This window comes from Onthophagus taurus, chromosome 5, assembly GCF_036711975.1.
Source record: "Onthophagus taurus isolate NC chromosome 5, IU_Otau_3.0, whole genome shotgun sequence".
NCBI classification, from domain to species: domain Eukaryota; kingdom Metazoa; phylum Arthropoda; class Insecta; order Coleoptera; family Scarabaeidae; genus Onthophagus; species Onthophagus taurus.
This window is the reverse complement of record NC_091970.1, coordinates 7,812,932-7,831,227: the sequence shown is the minus strand read 5'-3', so window position 1 is coordinate 7,831,227 and position 18,296 is coordinate 7,812,932. Positions and strand designations below refer to the sequence as shown.

Sequence of the window (18,296 nt, the reverse complement as noted above, 5' to 3'; positions counted from 1 at the left end):
AAATCTTTATGGAAATATATTTTTGCTTTTACTTTTTCACGTTTAATTTTTGACTTATTCCCAAATTAAGCAACAAATATAGTCCATTTTAAGATTTTAGGGATTTTTGCTTTCTACCTAGAAAATGGAGATAGCTAAGTTTGAGATGTTTATGAAAATATTTTATTGGGTTAGTTCTAAACTATTTTTACCCATGCAATTTTATTCTATCAGGTTTAATTTTTGAATCATACACGATTTTATCTATTAGATTTTAGGGATTTTTCCTTTCCACCTAGGAAAAAAAGGTAACCACGATTGAGGTGATTATGGAAATGTTATTTGGACTCATTCTAAACGATTTTGAAAGTGTGAGAACACAAAAATAATTTTTTCCCGTATTATTTTTATATCAACTTGGTTTTATCACAGGAAATTTACCACTTATCTTAAAACCCAGAACATTCTCACCAATATTCTTATATAAACAAGATAATTTTTTCCAATTTAACTTAATTTTAGCTATTTATTATTGTGCTAATCGGTCATTAGCTTGGAACCAAGCGTTCCATTACGGGATCCGAGCGCGGCAATTATCGACAATAAGCAATCTCATAGCGAAAACTAATCATATATTGGGGTTGTATACTGCAGTAGCCTGCCAACTATTCGGATGCATTAGGACCGTGCTGGCGTTGTTTCACGTCTCTATTATACAACCGGTTACGCAGATGCATGTGGAAGCTTGTTGGGACCTAAACAGGGCCGTACCACGACTGCGATACAAGCGGATTTAATCAAAAAACAAAATCCAAAGTTTCCCCAAATCTCAAAAATCATTAAATTAACAATTCTATGTTATAGCGAAAATGGGTTATTAATAAGATTGGAATAAAATAATTTAAGTACGGTTCTGATTAGAATACAACGCCCCCAAACAAACGGCGGCTTCGACGCTAACTACGCAACTGCGTTTCAATCATTGACAAATGCGATAGATTAGCAATTTACAAATCTGCTATTGCTGCAATTACAGTCTCATTATTTTGAAAATAATTACACCATTTACCGTCGGATTGCGCTGGACGTGGTGGGGTTGGAGGCGTTTTCACGGGGGGATGGATGAACCGTATCAATTTGTCATACGGTGATGGTGTGTTATGGTGGAAATGGTGGAGAGAGGTCATAGCGCCGCAGACGACGAAAACTTGCAATTGAAACATTAACCTGTACCGATTGGATTCTGGTTTGGACAGCGCATTAGTGGCCGAATTCATAATCAATTGATCGCGTTACGGTTTTCCCATTACTAACGCACGTAAATTGGGTATTTGGTAACACCGCAAATTTTCAATATTTCAATTCGGTTGCACTACATCTCATGATTGTCTAATAATTCTTAAATGAATATCTCAAAAAGTAAAACTAATAGAGAAAGAAGGTATGGATAAAAATCGTTTAGATTGAGTCCAAAAAAACATTTCCATAATCACCTTAATCCTAGTTATCGTTATTTCCTAGGTGGAAAGCAAAAATCCCTAAAATCTTAAAATGAACGTTATTTGTCGATAAAATCGTGGATGATTCAAAAATTAAACCTGATAGAATAAAATTGCATGGGTGAAAATAGTTTAGAACTAACCCAATAAAATATTTTCATAAACATCTCAAACTTAGCTATCTCCATTTTTTAGGTAGAAAGCAAAAATCCCCAAAATCTTAAAATGGACTATATTTATTGTTTAATTCGCGAATAACTCAAAAATTAAACGTGATGGAGGAAAGCGGCGTTGATAAAAATTGTTTAGAATGAACCCAAAAATATATTTCCATAAAGATTTCAAATCTGACTATCACTATTTTCTAGATAGAATGTAAAAATGGTTAAAATTTCAAAAAGGTTGATCATTAAAATCGAGAATATCTCAAAAAGTAAAACTAATAGAGAAAAATGGTATGGATAAAAATTGTTTAGAATGAGTCCAAAAAAACATTTCCATAATCACCTCAATCCTAGTTATCGTTATTTCCTAGATGGAAAGCAAAAATCCCTAAAATCTTAAAATGAACGTTATTTGTCGATAAAATCGTGGATGATTCAAAAATTAAACCTGATAGAATAAAATTGCATGGGTGAAAATAGTTTAGAACTATCCCAATAAAATATTTTCATAAACATCTCAAACTTAGCTATCTCCATTTTTTAGGTAGAAAGCAAAAATCCCCAAAATCTTAAAATGGACTATATTTGTTGTTTAATTCGCGAATAACTCAAAAATTAAACGTGATAGAGGAAAGCGGCGTTGATAAAAATTGTTTAGAATGAACCCAAAAATATATTTACATAAAGATTTCAAATCTGACTATCACTATTTTCTAGATAGAAAGTAAAAATGGTTAAAATTTCAAAAAGGTTGATCATTAAAATCGAGAATATCTCAAAAAGTAAAACTAATAGAGAAAAATGGTATGGATAAAAATTGTTTAGAATGAGTCCAAAAAAACATTGCCATAATCACCTCAATCCTAGTTATCGTTATTTCCTAGGTGGAAAGCAAAAATCCCTAAAATCTTAAAATGAACGTTATTTGTCGATAAAATCGTGGATGATTCAAAAATTAAACCTGATAGAATAAAATTGCATGGGTGAAAATAGTTTAGAACTATCCCAATAAAATATTTTCATAAACATCTCAAATTTAGCTATCTCCATTTTTTAGGTAGAAAGCAAAAATCCCTAAAATCTTAAAATGGACTATATTTGTTGTTTAATTCGCGAATAACTCAAAAATTAAACGTGATGGAGGAAAGCGGCGTTGATAAAAATTGTTTAGAATGAACCCAAAAATATATTTCCATAAAGATTTCAAATCTGACTATCACTATTTTCTAAATAGAAAGTAAAAATGGTTAAAATTTCAAAAAGGTTGATCATTAAAATCGAGAATATCTCAAAAAGTAAAACTAACAGAGAAAGAAGGTATGGATAAAAATTGTTTAGAATGAGTCCAAAAAAACATTTCCATAATCACCTCAATCCTAGTTATCGTATTTTCCTAGGTGGAAAGCAAAAATCCCTAAAATCTTAAAAAGAACGTTATTTGTCGATAAAATCGTGTATGATTCAAAAATTAAACCTGATAGAATAAAATTGCATGGGTGAAAATAGTTTAGAACTAACCCAATAAAATATTTTCATAAACATCTCAAACTTAGCTATCTCCATTTTCTAGGTAGAAAGAAAAAATCTCCAAAATCTTAAAATGAACTATATTTGTTGCTTAATTTGGGAATAAGTCAAAAACTAAACGAGATGGAGGAAAGCGGTGTTGATAAAAATTGTTTAGAATGAACCCAAAAATATATTTCCATAAAGATTTCAAATCTGGCTATCACTATTTTCTAGATAGAAAGTAAAAATGGGTGAAATTTCAAAAAGATCCTCCCAAAAACTATAAAAGACGGTAACTCGGGGAACAAATTTATCCACATATACTAGAATACTACAATGAAAATGATGACAATTCATGTAAAAAAAAATTAGTAAAAGTCTTCAAATTTCAAAGATACAGGCCATCAAAGTTAGGAAATTTGAATACATTTTTCCAAATATCTTAAACACTATTTACAGTAAAGCGCTGAAATTTAGTACAGTATATCAATGTGATGTAAAATCGTTATGAGTTCGATCGGTCCGCGGGAACAATGCTATACAGGCTGTTCCTAAAGTTTGTTTGCTCAGAACTTTTTTATTCTATCATAACCCTACATTTATTTTTGCAGTTTCTAATAGTAAATTTAGTTTAGAAACTTTTATTACTCTTAGATAATATTGATAAAAATCACCATTTTCGTGTTAAATGCAAAAATGTTGGGTTTTGATTTCAATAATAGCACTAAAAAAAAAGAAATCTATATTTATTTTTTGTTGTGTTTTTATCTTGTTATTTTATGTACAGGTTTCGTTTTTTTTAAATGGAAACAACCACTCGCTTATTAAATTCGTTATTTTTTTCTCTTATTGTTTTAGAATAAAGCTAAAAATAAACTTTTTTTTTAGTGTCAAAGAAATTAATTTTACAGTTTCCTGTAAATTACGGTACTGTAACTAAAAATTATTCTATTAAAAATTTATATAAAATTTACTTTATTTTCTAATATGTAACATTCTAACATGTTAAATGTTTGGTAATTTTCATCTTAAAAAAATAGGATTTTTAATTTGACACTTCAGAAAATTTTTGAATACAAACAAATGTTGCTATGTTTATTTGAATTAATAAAAAAATGTGAAATAATGCAATTTATTCCAACTTTTGTGTAAAACAAATATAAATTAAATAATTAACAAATGTTTTTGTTTCAAATATCAGAAATATGTTTTTTTAATTTTTAGTTATAATTTACAGGAAACTGTAAATTCAATTTCTTTAATGACACTAAAAAAAAGTTTATTTTTAGCTTTATTCTAAAACAATAAGAAATAGACCCATCAAACCCTATATTTTCGTAATCAGAAAAAAATAACGAATTTAATAAGCGAATAATCAGTGGTTGTTTCCGTTTAAAAAAACGAAAATTGTCATGATATCTCAAAATCTAAAACCGAAAAAATTTTTTTGACTACGTCATGAAATTCTCTGTAAAAAAGTGTCCATATAATGTCTTAGTTATAATACTCCACCTATAATAATAAACAAGATAATTGCACTTGTTGGTTTTACGGTATTTTCAATTTTGGCCTCTAGGGAAAAAACAAAAGACGATAGCGCTTTGAGGTTTTCGGCATTAGCAGTTTCTCGAAAAACGAGATCATGACGTGTAAGCTACTTTTTTTCTAACTCTTATAGTTTCCGAGTTACCCTATTTGGACATCGAATTTGAACCACCCTGTACACAGCGACGTCCTTTATTTTTTTTTGCACTGTTGATGTCATAACATTGATGAAAAGACGAAAAAAAAAATCAGGCTTTGTATTGATACAATTTCGTCTAAAGACAACGTAGATATCGGCTTCTAAAGTAGGTAGAAAACGAGGGTAAAAGTTAGTTGCTGAAAATGAATAGGAAAATTATACTCGCATTGTTTAGTTCTTTTTATAAAGCGTCGTTCCGACATTTGCGTGTTGAAAATTACCCCCAAAACAATTTCGTTTCTGCACAACGGAAGAAGTCGATCTGAAAAAGGAGGCCCTCGATGACTATTGTTCCATTTCACAAAAATAATTACGAACATATGCGAGTGTAAGTAATTGCTGCGATGACATATGGCGCAGAAATAATAAAATTCTTTGTCTTGTTTAACCCGAATGAGAATAGAAAAATGAATTTTGTTTTATATTTTTTATCATTGAGTGAGAAGTAATAAAGCACCTGGGTATTGCATGGTATCCTCGTGAGAAGAAGAGGAATAAAAGAAAGTGAAAAAGAAGTGGTCGAGGTCAGCTCGCCATCCGGTAGCAACAAGGTGGGTAACAGAAATTACTCCGAAAACCACCGCGTAATGACACGTTGTGTGTCGGGGCTGCATCAAATAGAATCCGGACTTCTGATCTTCGATAATGATGAATCGAAATAGCGCACGTCCGAATCCAATCTCCGAATCTCTGTCGGCAACGCGACCAATTTTGAATGTTTGAGAAAATTTGCGACCGACGACCTTTGGACGCCGATTTAATCAAAACGGCCAAGCGAGGCAAGCCCGAATTTGCTAATGGAATTTCCGATCCGATTGTAGGCCGAGGCAAGGGCTTAATGACATCAGTGGTGCTGTCATCAGCAACGCGCTGGTTTGGGTGCTCGCCGTTTTTGGCGTGACCGCGCGTTTCTATCCGGACGTTGAATTTGATATCGAAATAATTATTCCGGTATTCGGACCGTTTCCCCGGATCCAAATATTGTCAATTTCGCGGTTTGTCAGCTGGTTTAATTAATAATATAACCTAACCGTAATGCGCGCGTTTAAATCCGCGTTATTTGCCCCAGAACGACAAATAATCCTCAACGGGATTGCAGATTAATTCCATAAATTATTTAAATCGCCGTTATTAGTCTATTTTTTAATTCGAAGGAGTAAAATCAGGTCAAATTTTTGGTGAAATTACTAAAAAATTAAGTAAGAAATCAAAAAGTTGTTTGAAACGAGTACAAACTCGACGTGTTTATCTCCAATCGTTTCGGAGATATCAATTTTTAATTAAAAAAAACAATTGAATTTTTTAAGCTAACTTTTTGGGTTTTAACGGAAATATATCGAGTTTGGTGTCAAAATGAAGCATTTTTAATCATCTTTAATCTCAAATTGTATTTTTTAACAAATTTTGTTAAAAAAATTTTTTGAAAAAATTATTAAAAAACAAAAATAAAGAAAATTTAACACGAAATTAAGTAAGAAATCAAAAAATTATTTGAAAAGAGTCCAAACACCATTAATTTATCTCTAATCGTTTCGAAGATATCAATTTTTAATTAAAAAAAACAATTGAACTTTTTTATTTGACGTTTGATGATTTTTAAGCTAATTTTTTTGGGTTTTAATGGAAATATATCGAGTTTGGTGTCAAATTGAAGCATTCTTAATCATCTTTAACCCCAAATTCTTCTTTTTAATAAATTTTGTTAAAAAAAATTTTTGAAAAAATTATTGAAAAATAAAAATAAAAAAAATATAACTCGAAATTAAGTAAGAAATCAAAAAATTATTTGAAAAGAGTCCAAACACCACCTATTTATCTCTAATCGTTTCGGAGATAACACTTTTTAATTAAAAAAAAAATTGAATTTTTTAGTTTGACGTTTGATGGTCTTCTTAGCTAACTTTTTTCGGTTTTAACAGAAATATATCGAGTTTGGTGTCAAAATGAAGCATTTTTAATCATCTTTAACCCCAAATTCTTCTTTTTAATAAATTTTGTTAAAAAAATTTTTTGAAAAAATTATTAAAAAATAAAAATAAAGAAAATTTAACTCGAAATTAAGTAAGAAATCAAAAAATTATTTGAAAAGAGTCCAAACACCACCTATTTATCTCTAATCGTTTCGGAGATATCAATTTTTAAGTAAAAAAAAACAATTGAATTTTTTTTTTGACGTTTGATGGTTTTTAAGCTAACTTTTTTGGGTTTTAACGGAAATATATCGAGTTTGGTGTCAAAATGAAGCATTTTTAATCATCTTTAACCCCAAATTCTTCTTTTTAATAAATTTTGTTAAAAAAAATTTTTTAAAAAATTATTGAAAAATAAAAATAAAAAAAATTTAACCCGAAATTAAGTAAGAAATCAAAAAATTATTTGAAAAGAGTCCAAACACCACCTATTTATCTCTAATCGTTTCGGAGATATCACTTTTTAATTAAAAAAAAACAATTGAATGTTTTAATTTGACGTTTGATGATTTTTAAGCTAACTTTTTTGGGTTTTAACGGAAATATATCGAGTTTGGTGTCAAAATGAAGCATTTTTAATCATCTTTAAACCCAAATTCTTCTTTTTAATAAATTTTGTTAAAAAAATTTTTGAAAAAATTATTAAAAAATAAAAATAAAGAAAATTTAACCCGAAATTAAGTAAGAAATCAAAAAATTATTTGAAAAGAGTCCAAACACCACCTATTTATCTCTAATCGTTTCGGAGATATCACTTTTTAATTAAAAAAAAAACAATTGAATTTTTTGTTTGACGTTTGATGGTTTTTAAGCTAACTTTTTTGGGTTTTAACGGAAATATATCGAGTTTGGTGTCAAAATGAAGCATTTTTAATCATCTTTAACCCCAAATTCTTCTTTTTAATAAATTTTGTTCAAAAAAATTTTTGAAAAAATGTTTGAAAAATAAAAATAAAAAAAATTTAACTCGAAATTAAGTAAGAAATCAAAAAATTATTCCAAAAGAGTCCAAACACCATTAATTTATCTCTAATCGTTTCGGAGATATCACTTTTTAATTAAAAAAAAAAACATTTGAATTTTGTAATTTGACGTTTAATGACTTTTAAGCTAACTTTTTTGGGTTTTAACGGAAATATATCGAGTTTGGTGTCAAAATGAAGCATTTTTAATCATCTTTAACCCCAAATTCTTCTTCTTAATAAATTTTGTTAAAAAAATTTTTTGAATAATAAAAATAAAGAAAATTTAACTCGAAATTAAGTAAGAAATCAAAAAATTATTTGAAAAGAGTCCAAACACCACCTATTTATCTCTAATCGTTTCGGAGATATCACTTTTTAATTAAAAAAAAAACAATTGAATTTTTTGTTTGACGTTTGATGGTTTTTAAGCTAACTTTTTTGGGTTTTAACGGAAATATATCGAGTTTGGTGTCAAAATGAAGCATTTTTAATCATCTTTAACCCCAAATTCTTCTTTTTAATAAATTTTGTTCAAAAAAATTTTTGAAAAAATGTTTGAAAAATAAAAATAAAAAAAATTTAACTCGAAATTAAGTAAGAAATCAAAAAATTATTCCAAAAGAGTCCAAACACCATTAATTTATCTCTAATCGTTTCGGAGATATCACTTTTTAATTAAAAAAAAAAACATTTGAATTTTGTAATTTGACGTTTAATGACTTTTAAGCTAACTTTTTTGGGTTTTAACGGAAATATATCGAGTTTGGTGTCAAAATGAAGCATTTTTAATCGTCTTTAACCCCAAATTCTTCTTTTTAATAAATTTTGTTAAAAAAAATTTTTGAAAAAATTTTTGAAAAATAAAAATAAAGAAAATTTAACTCGAAATTAAGTAAGAAATCAAAAAATTATTCGAAAAGAGTCCAAACACCACCTATTTATCTCTAATCGTTTCGGAGATATCACTTTTTAATTAAAAAAAAAACAATTGAATTTTTTTTTTGACGTTTGATGGTTTTTAAGCTAACTTTTTTGGGTTTTAACGGAAATATATCGAGTTTGGTGTCAAAATGAAGCATTTTTAATCATCTTTAACCCCAAATTCTTCTTTTTAATAAATTTTGTTAAAAAAAATTTATTGAAAAAATTTTTGAAAAATAAAAATAAAGAAAATTTAACACGAAATTAAGTAAGAAATCAAAAATTTATTTGAAAAGAGCCCAAACACCACCTATTTATCTCTAATCGTTTCGGAGATATCACTTTTTAATTAAAAAAAAAACAATTGAATTTTTTTTTTGACGTTTGTTGGTTTTTAAGCCAACTTTTTTGGGTTTTAACGGAAATATATCGAGTTTGGTGTCAAAATGAAGCATTTTTAATCATCTTTAACCCCAAATTCTTCTTTTTAATAAATTTTGTTAAAAAAATTTTTGAAAAAATTATTGAAAAATAAAAATAAAGCAAATTTAACTCGAAACTAAGTAAGAAATCAAAAAATTATTCCAAAAGAGTCCAAACACCATTAATTTATCTCTAATCGTTTCGGAGATATCACTTTTTAATTAAAAAAAAACAATTGAATTTTTTAATTTGACGTTTGATGGTTTTTAAGCGAACTTTTTTGGGTTTTAACGGAAATATATCGAGTTTGGTATCAAAATAAAGGATTTTTGACGATCTTTAACCCCAAATTATTATTTTTAATAAATTTTATTAAAAAAAATTTTAAACTAGAATCATTCCTCCGAATTAAAAAATAGAGAAAAAAACAATTTAATTAATTTCAGCGAAACTTTATTTATTATAAAGTTTCCCCGAACATTTTTTATTGACGCAAATCAAGACGTAACAATTTGCGTAAACATCCACGTAACAATGTCTTCTCCCTGAATATTTCTTCCCATTAGATTAAATTACGTCTTGTTTGACTTCTAAGCATACCCGAATTAATTATAATTGTTCAGGTATGTCAAAGGGCTAATTTATTTCTACTTACTTGACTTAGAGCGAGGTTCTCGCGGACCATCCACCGTAACTTTGATGGCTTTATTGTAGGTTGCAACTTGAGGGGGATCCGTAGAGACTGTTATGGTAATTGAAAACGATTTTCCTGCAAATCAACAACAAAAAAAAATTACCGACATAAAAGAAAACGTGATATTAAGCCTACTTTGTTCTCATTTCAGGGCTCAAAGTCGGCAAGAAACGCAGCAATTACAGTTTGCGGTTTCAGTAGTCTACTCGCACCAACACCAGGCGTAAAATAATAATTGAAATCATAATCGAAAGAAGTCTTTTTACATTTCTACGGGATTATTTTATATTTAAACATTTCCTGTGTTATAAATGACCTACAAATAGGCGTATTTAATATTTAAATGTTTATGTATCTCAAATCAATAATTGTGTTGAGGAGCCAAAGACCAGGATGTAATAAGTAAGTAAGATCTTTGATAATTTGCGAACCAAATACTCGCCTATACGCGTAATTACCCGCGTTGAATTAATGCTAATTTATTCAGAACTACGTGTACGATCGACGTCCTCAGATGGGATCTTACCGTAAACATTTCTAACGGAATGCGTTTACTACAACACGAATCATACGATTTGTACTCGACATTTTAGGTCGATGCTGAATCATTTAACGTTCGGGTACAGTTAGTAATAATAAATATCTTTTTAAATTAAGATTAAAAGGGGATTTCTCAAAAACTGAAGGAGATGTCGCAATTTGTTTTTTTTTTGTTGGAATCGTTGGAGAATTTTGAGTTGATGTGTCAAATTTGAGGATTTAATCTTAAAAAATGAAGCAGAAAAATAGTTTTAAAGCTAATTTATTGAAAACGTCAAAATTCAGGCTTCTAACTCTTATATTATATCTCCAAGAGTTCATTATGAAATTTTATGAGTGATATATCATCTTACAGAGGAAGCTTTTAGCTTTAATTTGACATATAAGTCACTTTGTTATACCAAGAAATGAATTTAATATGATTTTTTAAATTTTATGTTAATTTATTAAAAGCGTCAAAATTCAGGTTTCCAATTTTTAAGCTATATCTCCAAGAATTTATTATAAAATTTAATGCGTGATATATCATCTTAAAGAGGAAGCTTTTAGCTTTAATCTGACATATAAGTCACTTTTTTATACCAAGAAATAAATTTAATATGATTTTTTAAATTTTAAGTTAATTTATTAAAAACGTCAAAATTCAGGTTTCCAATTTTTAAGCTATATCTCCAAGAATTTATTATAAAATTTAATGCGTGATATATCACCTTAAAGAGGAAGCTTTTAGCTTTAATCTGACATATAAGTCACTTCTTTATACCAAGAAATAAATTTAACACGATTTTTTAAATTTTAAGTTAATTTATTAAAAACGTCAAAATTCAAATTTCCAATTTTTAAGCTATATCTCCAAGAATTTATTATAAAATCTTATGAGTGATATATCATCTTAAAGAGGAGGCTTTTAGCTTTAATCTGACATATAAGTCACTTTTTTATACCAAGAAATAAATTTAATATGATTATTTAAATTTTAAGTTAATTTATTAAAAACGTCAAAATTCAGGTTTCCAATTCTTAAGCTATATCTCCACGAGTTCATTATAAAATTTTATGAGTGATATATCATCTTAAAGAGGAAGCTTTTAGCTTTAATCTGACATATAAGTCACTTCACCAAGAAATAAATTTAATATGATTTTTTAAATTTTATGTGAATTTATTAAAAACGTCAAAATTCAGGTTTCCAATTATTAAGCTATATCTCCAAGAATTTATTATAAAATTTAATGCGTGATATATCACCTTAAAGAGGAAGCTTTTAGCTTTAATCTGACATATAAGTCACTTCTTTATACCAAGAAATGAATTTAATATGATTTTTTAAATTATAAGTTAATTTATTAAAAACGTCAAAATTCAGGTTTGCAATTTTTAAGCTATATCTCCAAGACTTCATTATAAAATTTTGTGAGTGATATATCATCTTAAAGAGGAAGCTTTTAGCTTTAATCTGACATATAAGTGACTTTTTTATACCAAGAAATAAATTTAATATGATTTTTTAAATTTTAAGTTAATTTATTAAAAACGTCAAAATTCAGGTTTTCAATTTTTAAGCTATATCTCCACGAGTTCATTATAAAATTTTATGAGTGATATATCACCTTAAAGAGGAAGCTTTTAGCTTTAATCTGACATATAAGTCACTTCAACAAGAAATAAATTTAATATGATTTTTTTAATTTTAAGTTAATTTATTAAAAACGTCAAAATTCAAGTTTCCAATTTTTAAGCTATATCTCCAAAAATTTATTATAAAATCTAACGCGTGATATATCATCTTAAAGAGGAAGCTTTTAGCTTTAATCTGACATATAAGTCACTTCTTTATACCAAGAAATAAATTTAATATGATTTTTTAAATTTTAAGTTAATTTATTAAAAACATCAAAATTCAGGTTTCCAATTTTTAAGCTATATCTCCAAGAATTTATTATAAAATCTAATACGTGATGTATCGTTTTAAAGAAGAAGCTTTTAGCTTTAATCCAAGATATAAGGGACCACTTTACACCAAAAAGTAAGGTTAGAATGATTTTTTAAAGTTTACGTTCAAATTTATGATTTTTTTTAGAAACCCTAAAATTTAGACTATTAACTTTTAAGTTGTATCTCAAAAGTTTTTCATAGAACCTAACGAGTTATATATCATTTTAAAAAGGAAACTTTGAGCTTTAATTTAATGTGTATATTATTTATTTTCACCGAAAAATTAGTTTAGAATGATTTTTTTAAATACATGTTTGGGTTCTATGATTTTACTTGTGCATGGTTATCTTTAAAATTTTTTTTGATAAAGTTCTCTTCAAATTGAAACAATTAATTATATGTTTTCTTAAAGAGGAAGGTTTTAGCTTTAATTTGATACAAGACTCATTTCATAATTGTGAAGAATAAGATCTCCAGGAGGATGTTTGGGTTTAAACATAAATATGCATGGTTGTGTTCAAAAGTTTTTTGATAAAATCCATTTCAAATTGAAACAATTAATTATACGTTTTCTGAAAAAGGAAGATTTAAGCTTTAATTTGACACAAAAATCTGTCATTGACGATTTTCTAAAGTTCTCAAGTGTCTTTGATAAGTGGTAAAAGAGATAAGGTTAGTATAAAATCGAATTTATTGATTGATATCAGGTTGAAATGATCATAATCCGTGACAATGCGGATAGGTAACTTAATCCTGTAAGTAACAGCTAATAAATCCTTAGAGTTAACTATCGTCGAGGTCGAATGGTGATGGGCCGTCACGAATTCTCGAAGCTGTAAATAGCCAGTCAGTTCTCGTCCTCTCTCCGACAATAATTGTTAAAGGTCTTTCTCTTTCTCGACGACGCAATATCACCTCACAATAACCACTTTACATCCATCCATAGGAGGAGAGATGATCGTTTCCTGGTACTCCCTATCCGGATTGCACAACAACCTTCTCATCAAATAGCGTGTGTTTATTTGAAGACGTCGGAGAAGAAGATGTTGGAACGCAATCTAAATTAATATCAACCATCGGGTGACATTAAATAAAAACCGACAATAGGTAATAAAAAATAATAAGTGAAATCGATCGAAAAATCAATTAAGACGTAATCGGGAACGGAACGAAGACGTATCCATTGATTTTCTTTTTCGTTATTTGTCCATTGTATAAAAGATGACGGGGAAGGTTTTGATTATTACAATTTCTCAACCACACCATTTATTAGTTACTAACTTTTAACCGTATTTATCCTTCAAAAACGAAAACCACCTCATCTAACGGTATCCTTTATCCTTCTTATTTTCCTCCTTATGATTTACGCGATCGTTTCAGTTCTCCTCGCTCTTGAGTCTTGAGTCTTGATCTTCTCATTTTTCTCTTTGCAACGATCAAGGAAACGTGAGAATTGGAGTGTGAAATTGTTCCGAATCCGTTCTATCTCTCACTACTTAATTCAGAATGCGCATTTACGATTTAAGATCATTTTCATTTTTATCATTAATTAATATTTTTGTTTTCTGGATTATTTAAAACAATTTCTTAGAACGGGAATTTACATCCAATAGAAAGTGGTGCTTAATAATTAGAAGTTAATTAAGCTATAGCTCCAAGAATTTATTACAAAATTTAATGCGAGGTATATCATCTTAAAGAGGAAGCTTTTAGCTTTAATCTAAGATATAAAACAATTCTTTATATCAAGAAATAAATTTAATATGATTTTTTTAATTTTATGTTAATTTATTAAAAGCGTCAAAATTCAGGTTTCCAATTTTTAAGCTATATCACCAAGAATTTATTATAAAATTTGATGAGTGATATATCATCTTAAAGAGGAAGCTTTTAGCTTTAATCTGACATATAAGTCACTTCTTTATACCAAGAAATGAATTTAATACGATTTTTTAAATTTTATGTTAATTTATTAAAAACGTCAAAATTCATGTTTCCAATTTTTAAGCTATATCTCCAAGAGTTTATTATAAAATTTTATGAGTGATATATCATCTTAAAGAGGAAGCTTTTAGCTTTAATTTGACATATAAGTCACTTTGTTATACCAAGAAATGAATTTAATATGATTTTTTAAATTTTATGTTAATTTATTAAAAGCGTGAAAATTCAGGTTTCCAATTTTTAAGCTATATCTCCAAGAATTTATTATAAAATTTAATGCGTGATATATCACCTTAAAGAGGAAGCTTTTAGCTTTAATCTGACATATAAGTCACTTCTTTATACCAAGAAATGAATTTAATATGATTTTTTAAATTTTAAGTTAATTTATTATAAACGTCAAAATTCATTTTTGCAATTTTTAAGCTATATCTCTAAGACTTCATTATAAAATTTTATGAGTGATATATCATCTTAAAGAGGAAGCTTTTAGCTTTAATCTGACATATAAGTGACTTTTTTATACCAAGAAATAAATTTAATATGATTTTTTTAATTTTAAGTTAATTTATTAAAAGCGTCAAAATTCAGGTTTCCAATTTTTAAGCTATATCTCCAAGAATTTATTATAAAATTTAATGCGTGATATATCACCTTAAAGAGGAAGCTTTTAGCTTTAATCTGACATATAAGTCACTTCTTTATACCAAAAAATAAATTTAATATGATTTTTTAAATTTTAAGTTAATTTATTAAAAACGTCAAAATTCATGTTTCCAATTTTTAAGCTATATCTCCAAAAATTTATTGTAAAATCTTATTAGTGATATATCATCTTAAAGAGGAAGCTTTTAGCTTTAATCTGACATATAAGTCACTTCTTTATACCAAGAAATGAATTTAATATGATTTTTTAAATTTTAAGTTAATTTATTAAAAACGTCAAAATTCAGGTTTGCAATTTTTAAGCTATATCTCCAAGACTTTATTATAAAATTTTATGAGTGATATATCATCTTAAAGAGGAAGCTTTTAGCTTTAATTTGACATATAAGTCACTTTGTTATACCAAGAAATGAATTTAATATGATTTTTTAAATTTTATGTTAATTTATTAAAAGCGTCAAAATTCAGGTTTCCAATTTTTAAGCTATATCTCCAAGAATTTATTATAAAATTTAATGCGTGATATATCACCTTAAAGAGGAAGCTTTTAGCTTTAATCTAACATATAAGTCACTTCTTTATACCAAGAAATGAATTTAATATGATTTTTTAAATTTTAAGTTAATTTATTAAAAACGTCAAAATTCAGGTTTGCAATTTTTAAGCTATATCTCCAAGACTTTATTATAAAATTTTATGAGTGATATATCATCTTAAAGAGGAAGCTTTTAGCTTTAATCTGACATATAAGTCACTTCTTTATACCAAGAAATAAATTTAATATGATTTTTTAAATTTTAAGTTAATTTATTAAAAACGTCAAAATTCAAATTTCCAATTTTTAAGCTATATCTCCAAGAATTTATTATAAAATCTAATGCGTGATATATCATCTTAAAGAGGAAGCTTTTAGCTTTAATCTGACATATAAGTCACTTTTTTATACCAAGAAATAAATATAATATGATTTTTTTAATTTTAAGTTAATTTATTAAAAACGTCAAAATTCAAGTTTCCAATTTTTAAGCTATATCTCCAAGAATTTATTATAAAATCTAACGCGTGATATATCATCTTAAAGAGGAAGCTTTTAGCTTTAATCTGACATATAAGTCACTTCTTTATACCAAAAAATAAATTTAATATGATTTTTTTAATTTTAAGCTAATTTATTAAAAACAGCAAAATTCAGGTTTCCAATTTTTAAGCTACATCTCCAAGAATTTATTATAAAATTTTATGAGTGATATATCATCTTAAAGAGGAAGCTTTTAGCTTTAATCTGACATATAAGTCACTTTTTTATACCAAAAAATAAATTTAATATGATTTTTTTAATTTTAAGCTAATTTATTAAAAACAGCAAAATTCAGGTTTCCAATTTTTAAGCTATATCTCCAAGAATTTATTATAAAATTTTATGAGTGATATATCATCTTAAAGAGGAAGCTTTTAGCTTTAATCTGACATATAAGCCACTTCTATATACCAAGAAATGAATTTAATATGATTTTTTTAATTTTAAGTTAATTTATTAAAAACATCAAAATTCAGGTTTCCAATTTTTAAGCTATATCTCCAAGAATTTATTATAAAATCTAATACGTGATGTATCGTTTTAAAGAAGAAGCTTTTAGCTTTAATCCAAGATATAAGGGACCACTTTACACCAAAAAGTAAGGTTAGAATGATTTTTTAAAGTTTACGTTCAAATTTATGATTTTTTTAGAAACCCTAAAATTTAGACTATTAATTTTTAAGTTGTATCTCAAAAAGTTTTTCATAGAACCTAACGAGTTATATATCATTTTAAAAAGGAAACTTTGAGCTTTAATTTAATGTGTATATTATTTATTTTTACCGAAAAATAAGTTTAGAATGATTTTTTTAAGATATGTTTGGATTCTATGATTTTACTTGTGCATGGTTATCTTTAAAATTTTTTTTGATAAAGTTCTCTTCAAATTGAAACAATTAATTATATGTTTTCTTAAAGAGGAAGGTTTTAGCTTTAATTTGATACAAGACTCATTTCATAATTGTGAAGAATAAGATCTCCAGGAGGATGTTTGGGTTTAAACATAAATATGCATGGTTGTGTTCAAAAGTTTTTTGATAAAATCCATTTCAAATTGAAACAATTAATTATACGTTTTCTGAAAAAGGAAGATTTAAGCTTTAATTTGACACAAAAATCTGTCATTGACGATTTTCTAAAGTTCTCAAGTGTCTTTGATAAGTGGTAAAAGAGATAAGGTTAGTATAAAATCGAATTTATTGATTGATATCAGGTTGAAATGATCATAATCCGTGACAATGCGGATAGGTAACTTAATCCTGTAAGTAACAGCTAATAAATCCTTAGAGTTAACTATCGTCGAGGTCGAATGGTGATGGGCCGTCACGAATTCTCGAAGCTGTAAATAGCCAGTCAGTTCTCGTCCTCTCTCCGACAATAATTGTTAAAGGTCTTTCTCTTTCTCGACGACGCAATATCACCTCACAATAACCACTTTACATCCATCCATAGGAGGAGAGATGATCGTTTCCTGGTACTCCCTATCCGGATTGCACAACAACCTTCTCATCAAATAGCGTGTGTTTATTTGAAGACGTCGGAGAAGAAGATGTTGGAACGCAATCTAAATTAATATCAACCATCGGGTGACATTAAATAAAAACCGACAATAGGTAATAAAAAATAATAAGTGAAATCGATCGAAAAATCAATTAAGACGTAATCGGGAACGGAACGAAGACGTATCCATTGATTTTCTTTTTCGTTATTTGTCCATTGTATAAAAGATGACGGGGAAGGTTTTGATTATTACAATTTCTCAACCACACCATTTATTAGTTACTAACTTTTAACCGTATTTATCCTTCAAAAACGAAAACCACCTCATCTAACGGTATCCTTTATCCTTCTTATTTTCCTCCTTATGATTTACGCGATCGTTTCAGTTCTCCTCGCTCTTGAGTCTTGAGTCTTGATCTTCTCATTTTTCTCTTTGCAACGATCAAGGAAACGTGAGAATTGGAGTGTGAAATTGTTCCGAATCCGTTCTATCTCTCACTACTTAATTCAGAATGCGCATTTACGATTTAAGATCATTTTCATTTTTATCATTAATTAATATTTTTGTTTTCTGGATTATTTAAAACAATTTCTTAGAACGGGAATTTACATCCAATAGAAAGTGGTGCTTAATAATTAGAAGTTAATTAAGCTATAGCTCCAAGAATTTATTACAAAATTTAATGCGAGGTATATCATCTTAAAGAGGAAGCTTTTAGCTTTAATCTAAGATATAAAACAATTCTTTATATCAAGAAATAAATT

The 18,296-nt window shown here is 27.4% G+C and overlaps 2 protein-coding genes across 4 annotated transcripts in view; one reads left to right on the top strand and one right to left on the bottom strand.

The window, feature by feature from the left end:
- LOC111421975 (uncharacterized) overlaps window positions 1–18,296 on the top strand; it is a 220,012-nt gene that overhangs the window by 34,616 nt on the left and 167,100 nt on the right. The window lies entirely within an intron of this gene.
- Window positions 1–18,296, bottom strand: part of LOC111415835 (protein lozenge-like) — a 72,334-nt gene that overhangs the window by 24,079 nt on the left and 29,959 nt on the right. For all 3 annotated transcript variants that reach the window (XM_023047719.2, XM_023047720.2, XM_023047721.2), the window contains exon 3: window positions 9,830–9,943. In XM_023047719.2, the coding sequence (XP_022903487.2) occupies window positions 9,830–9,943 (114 nt within the window). The remainder of the gene's footprint in view (window positions 1–9,829; window positions 9,944–18,296) is intronic.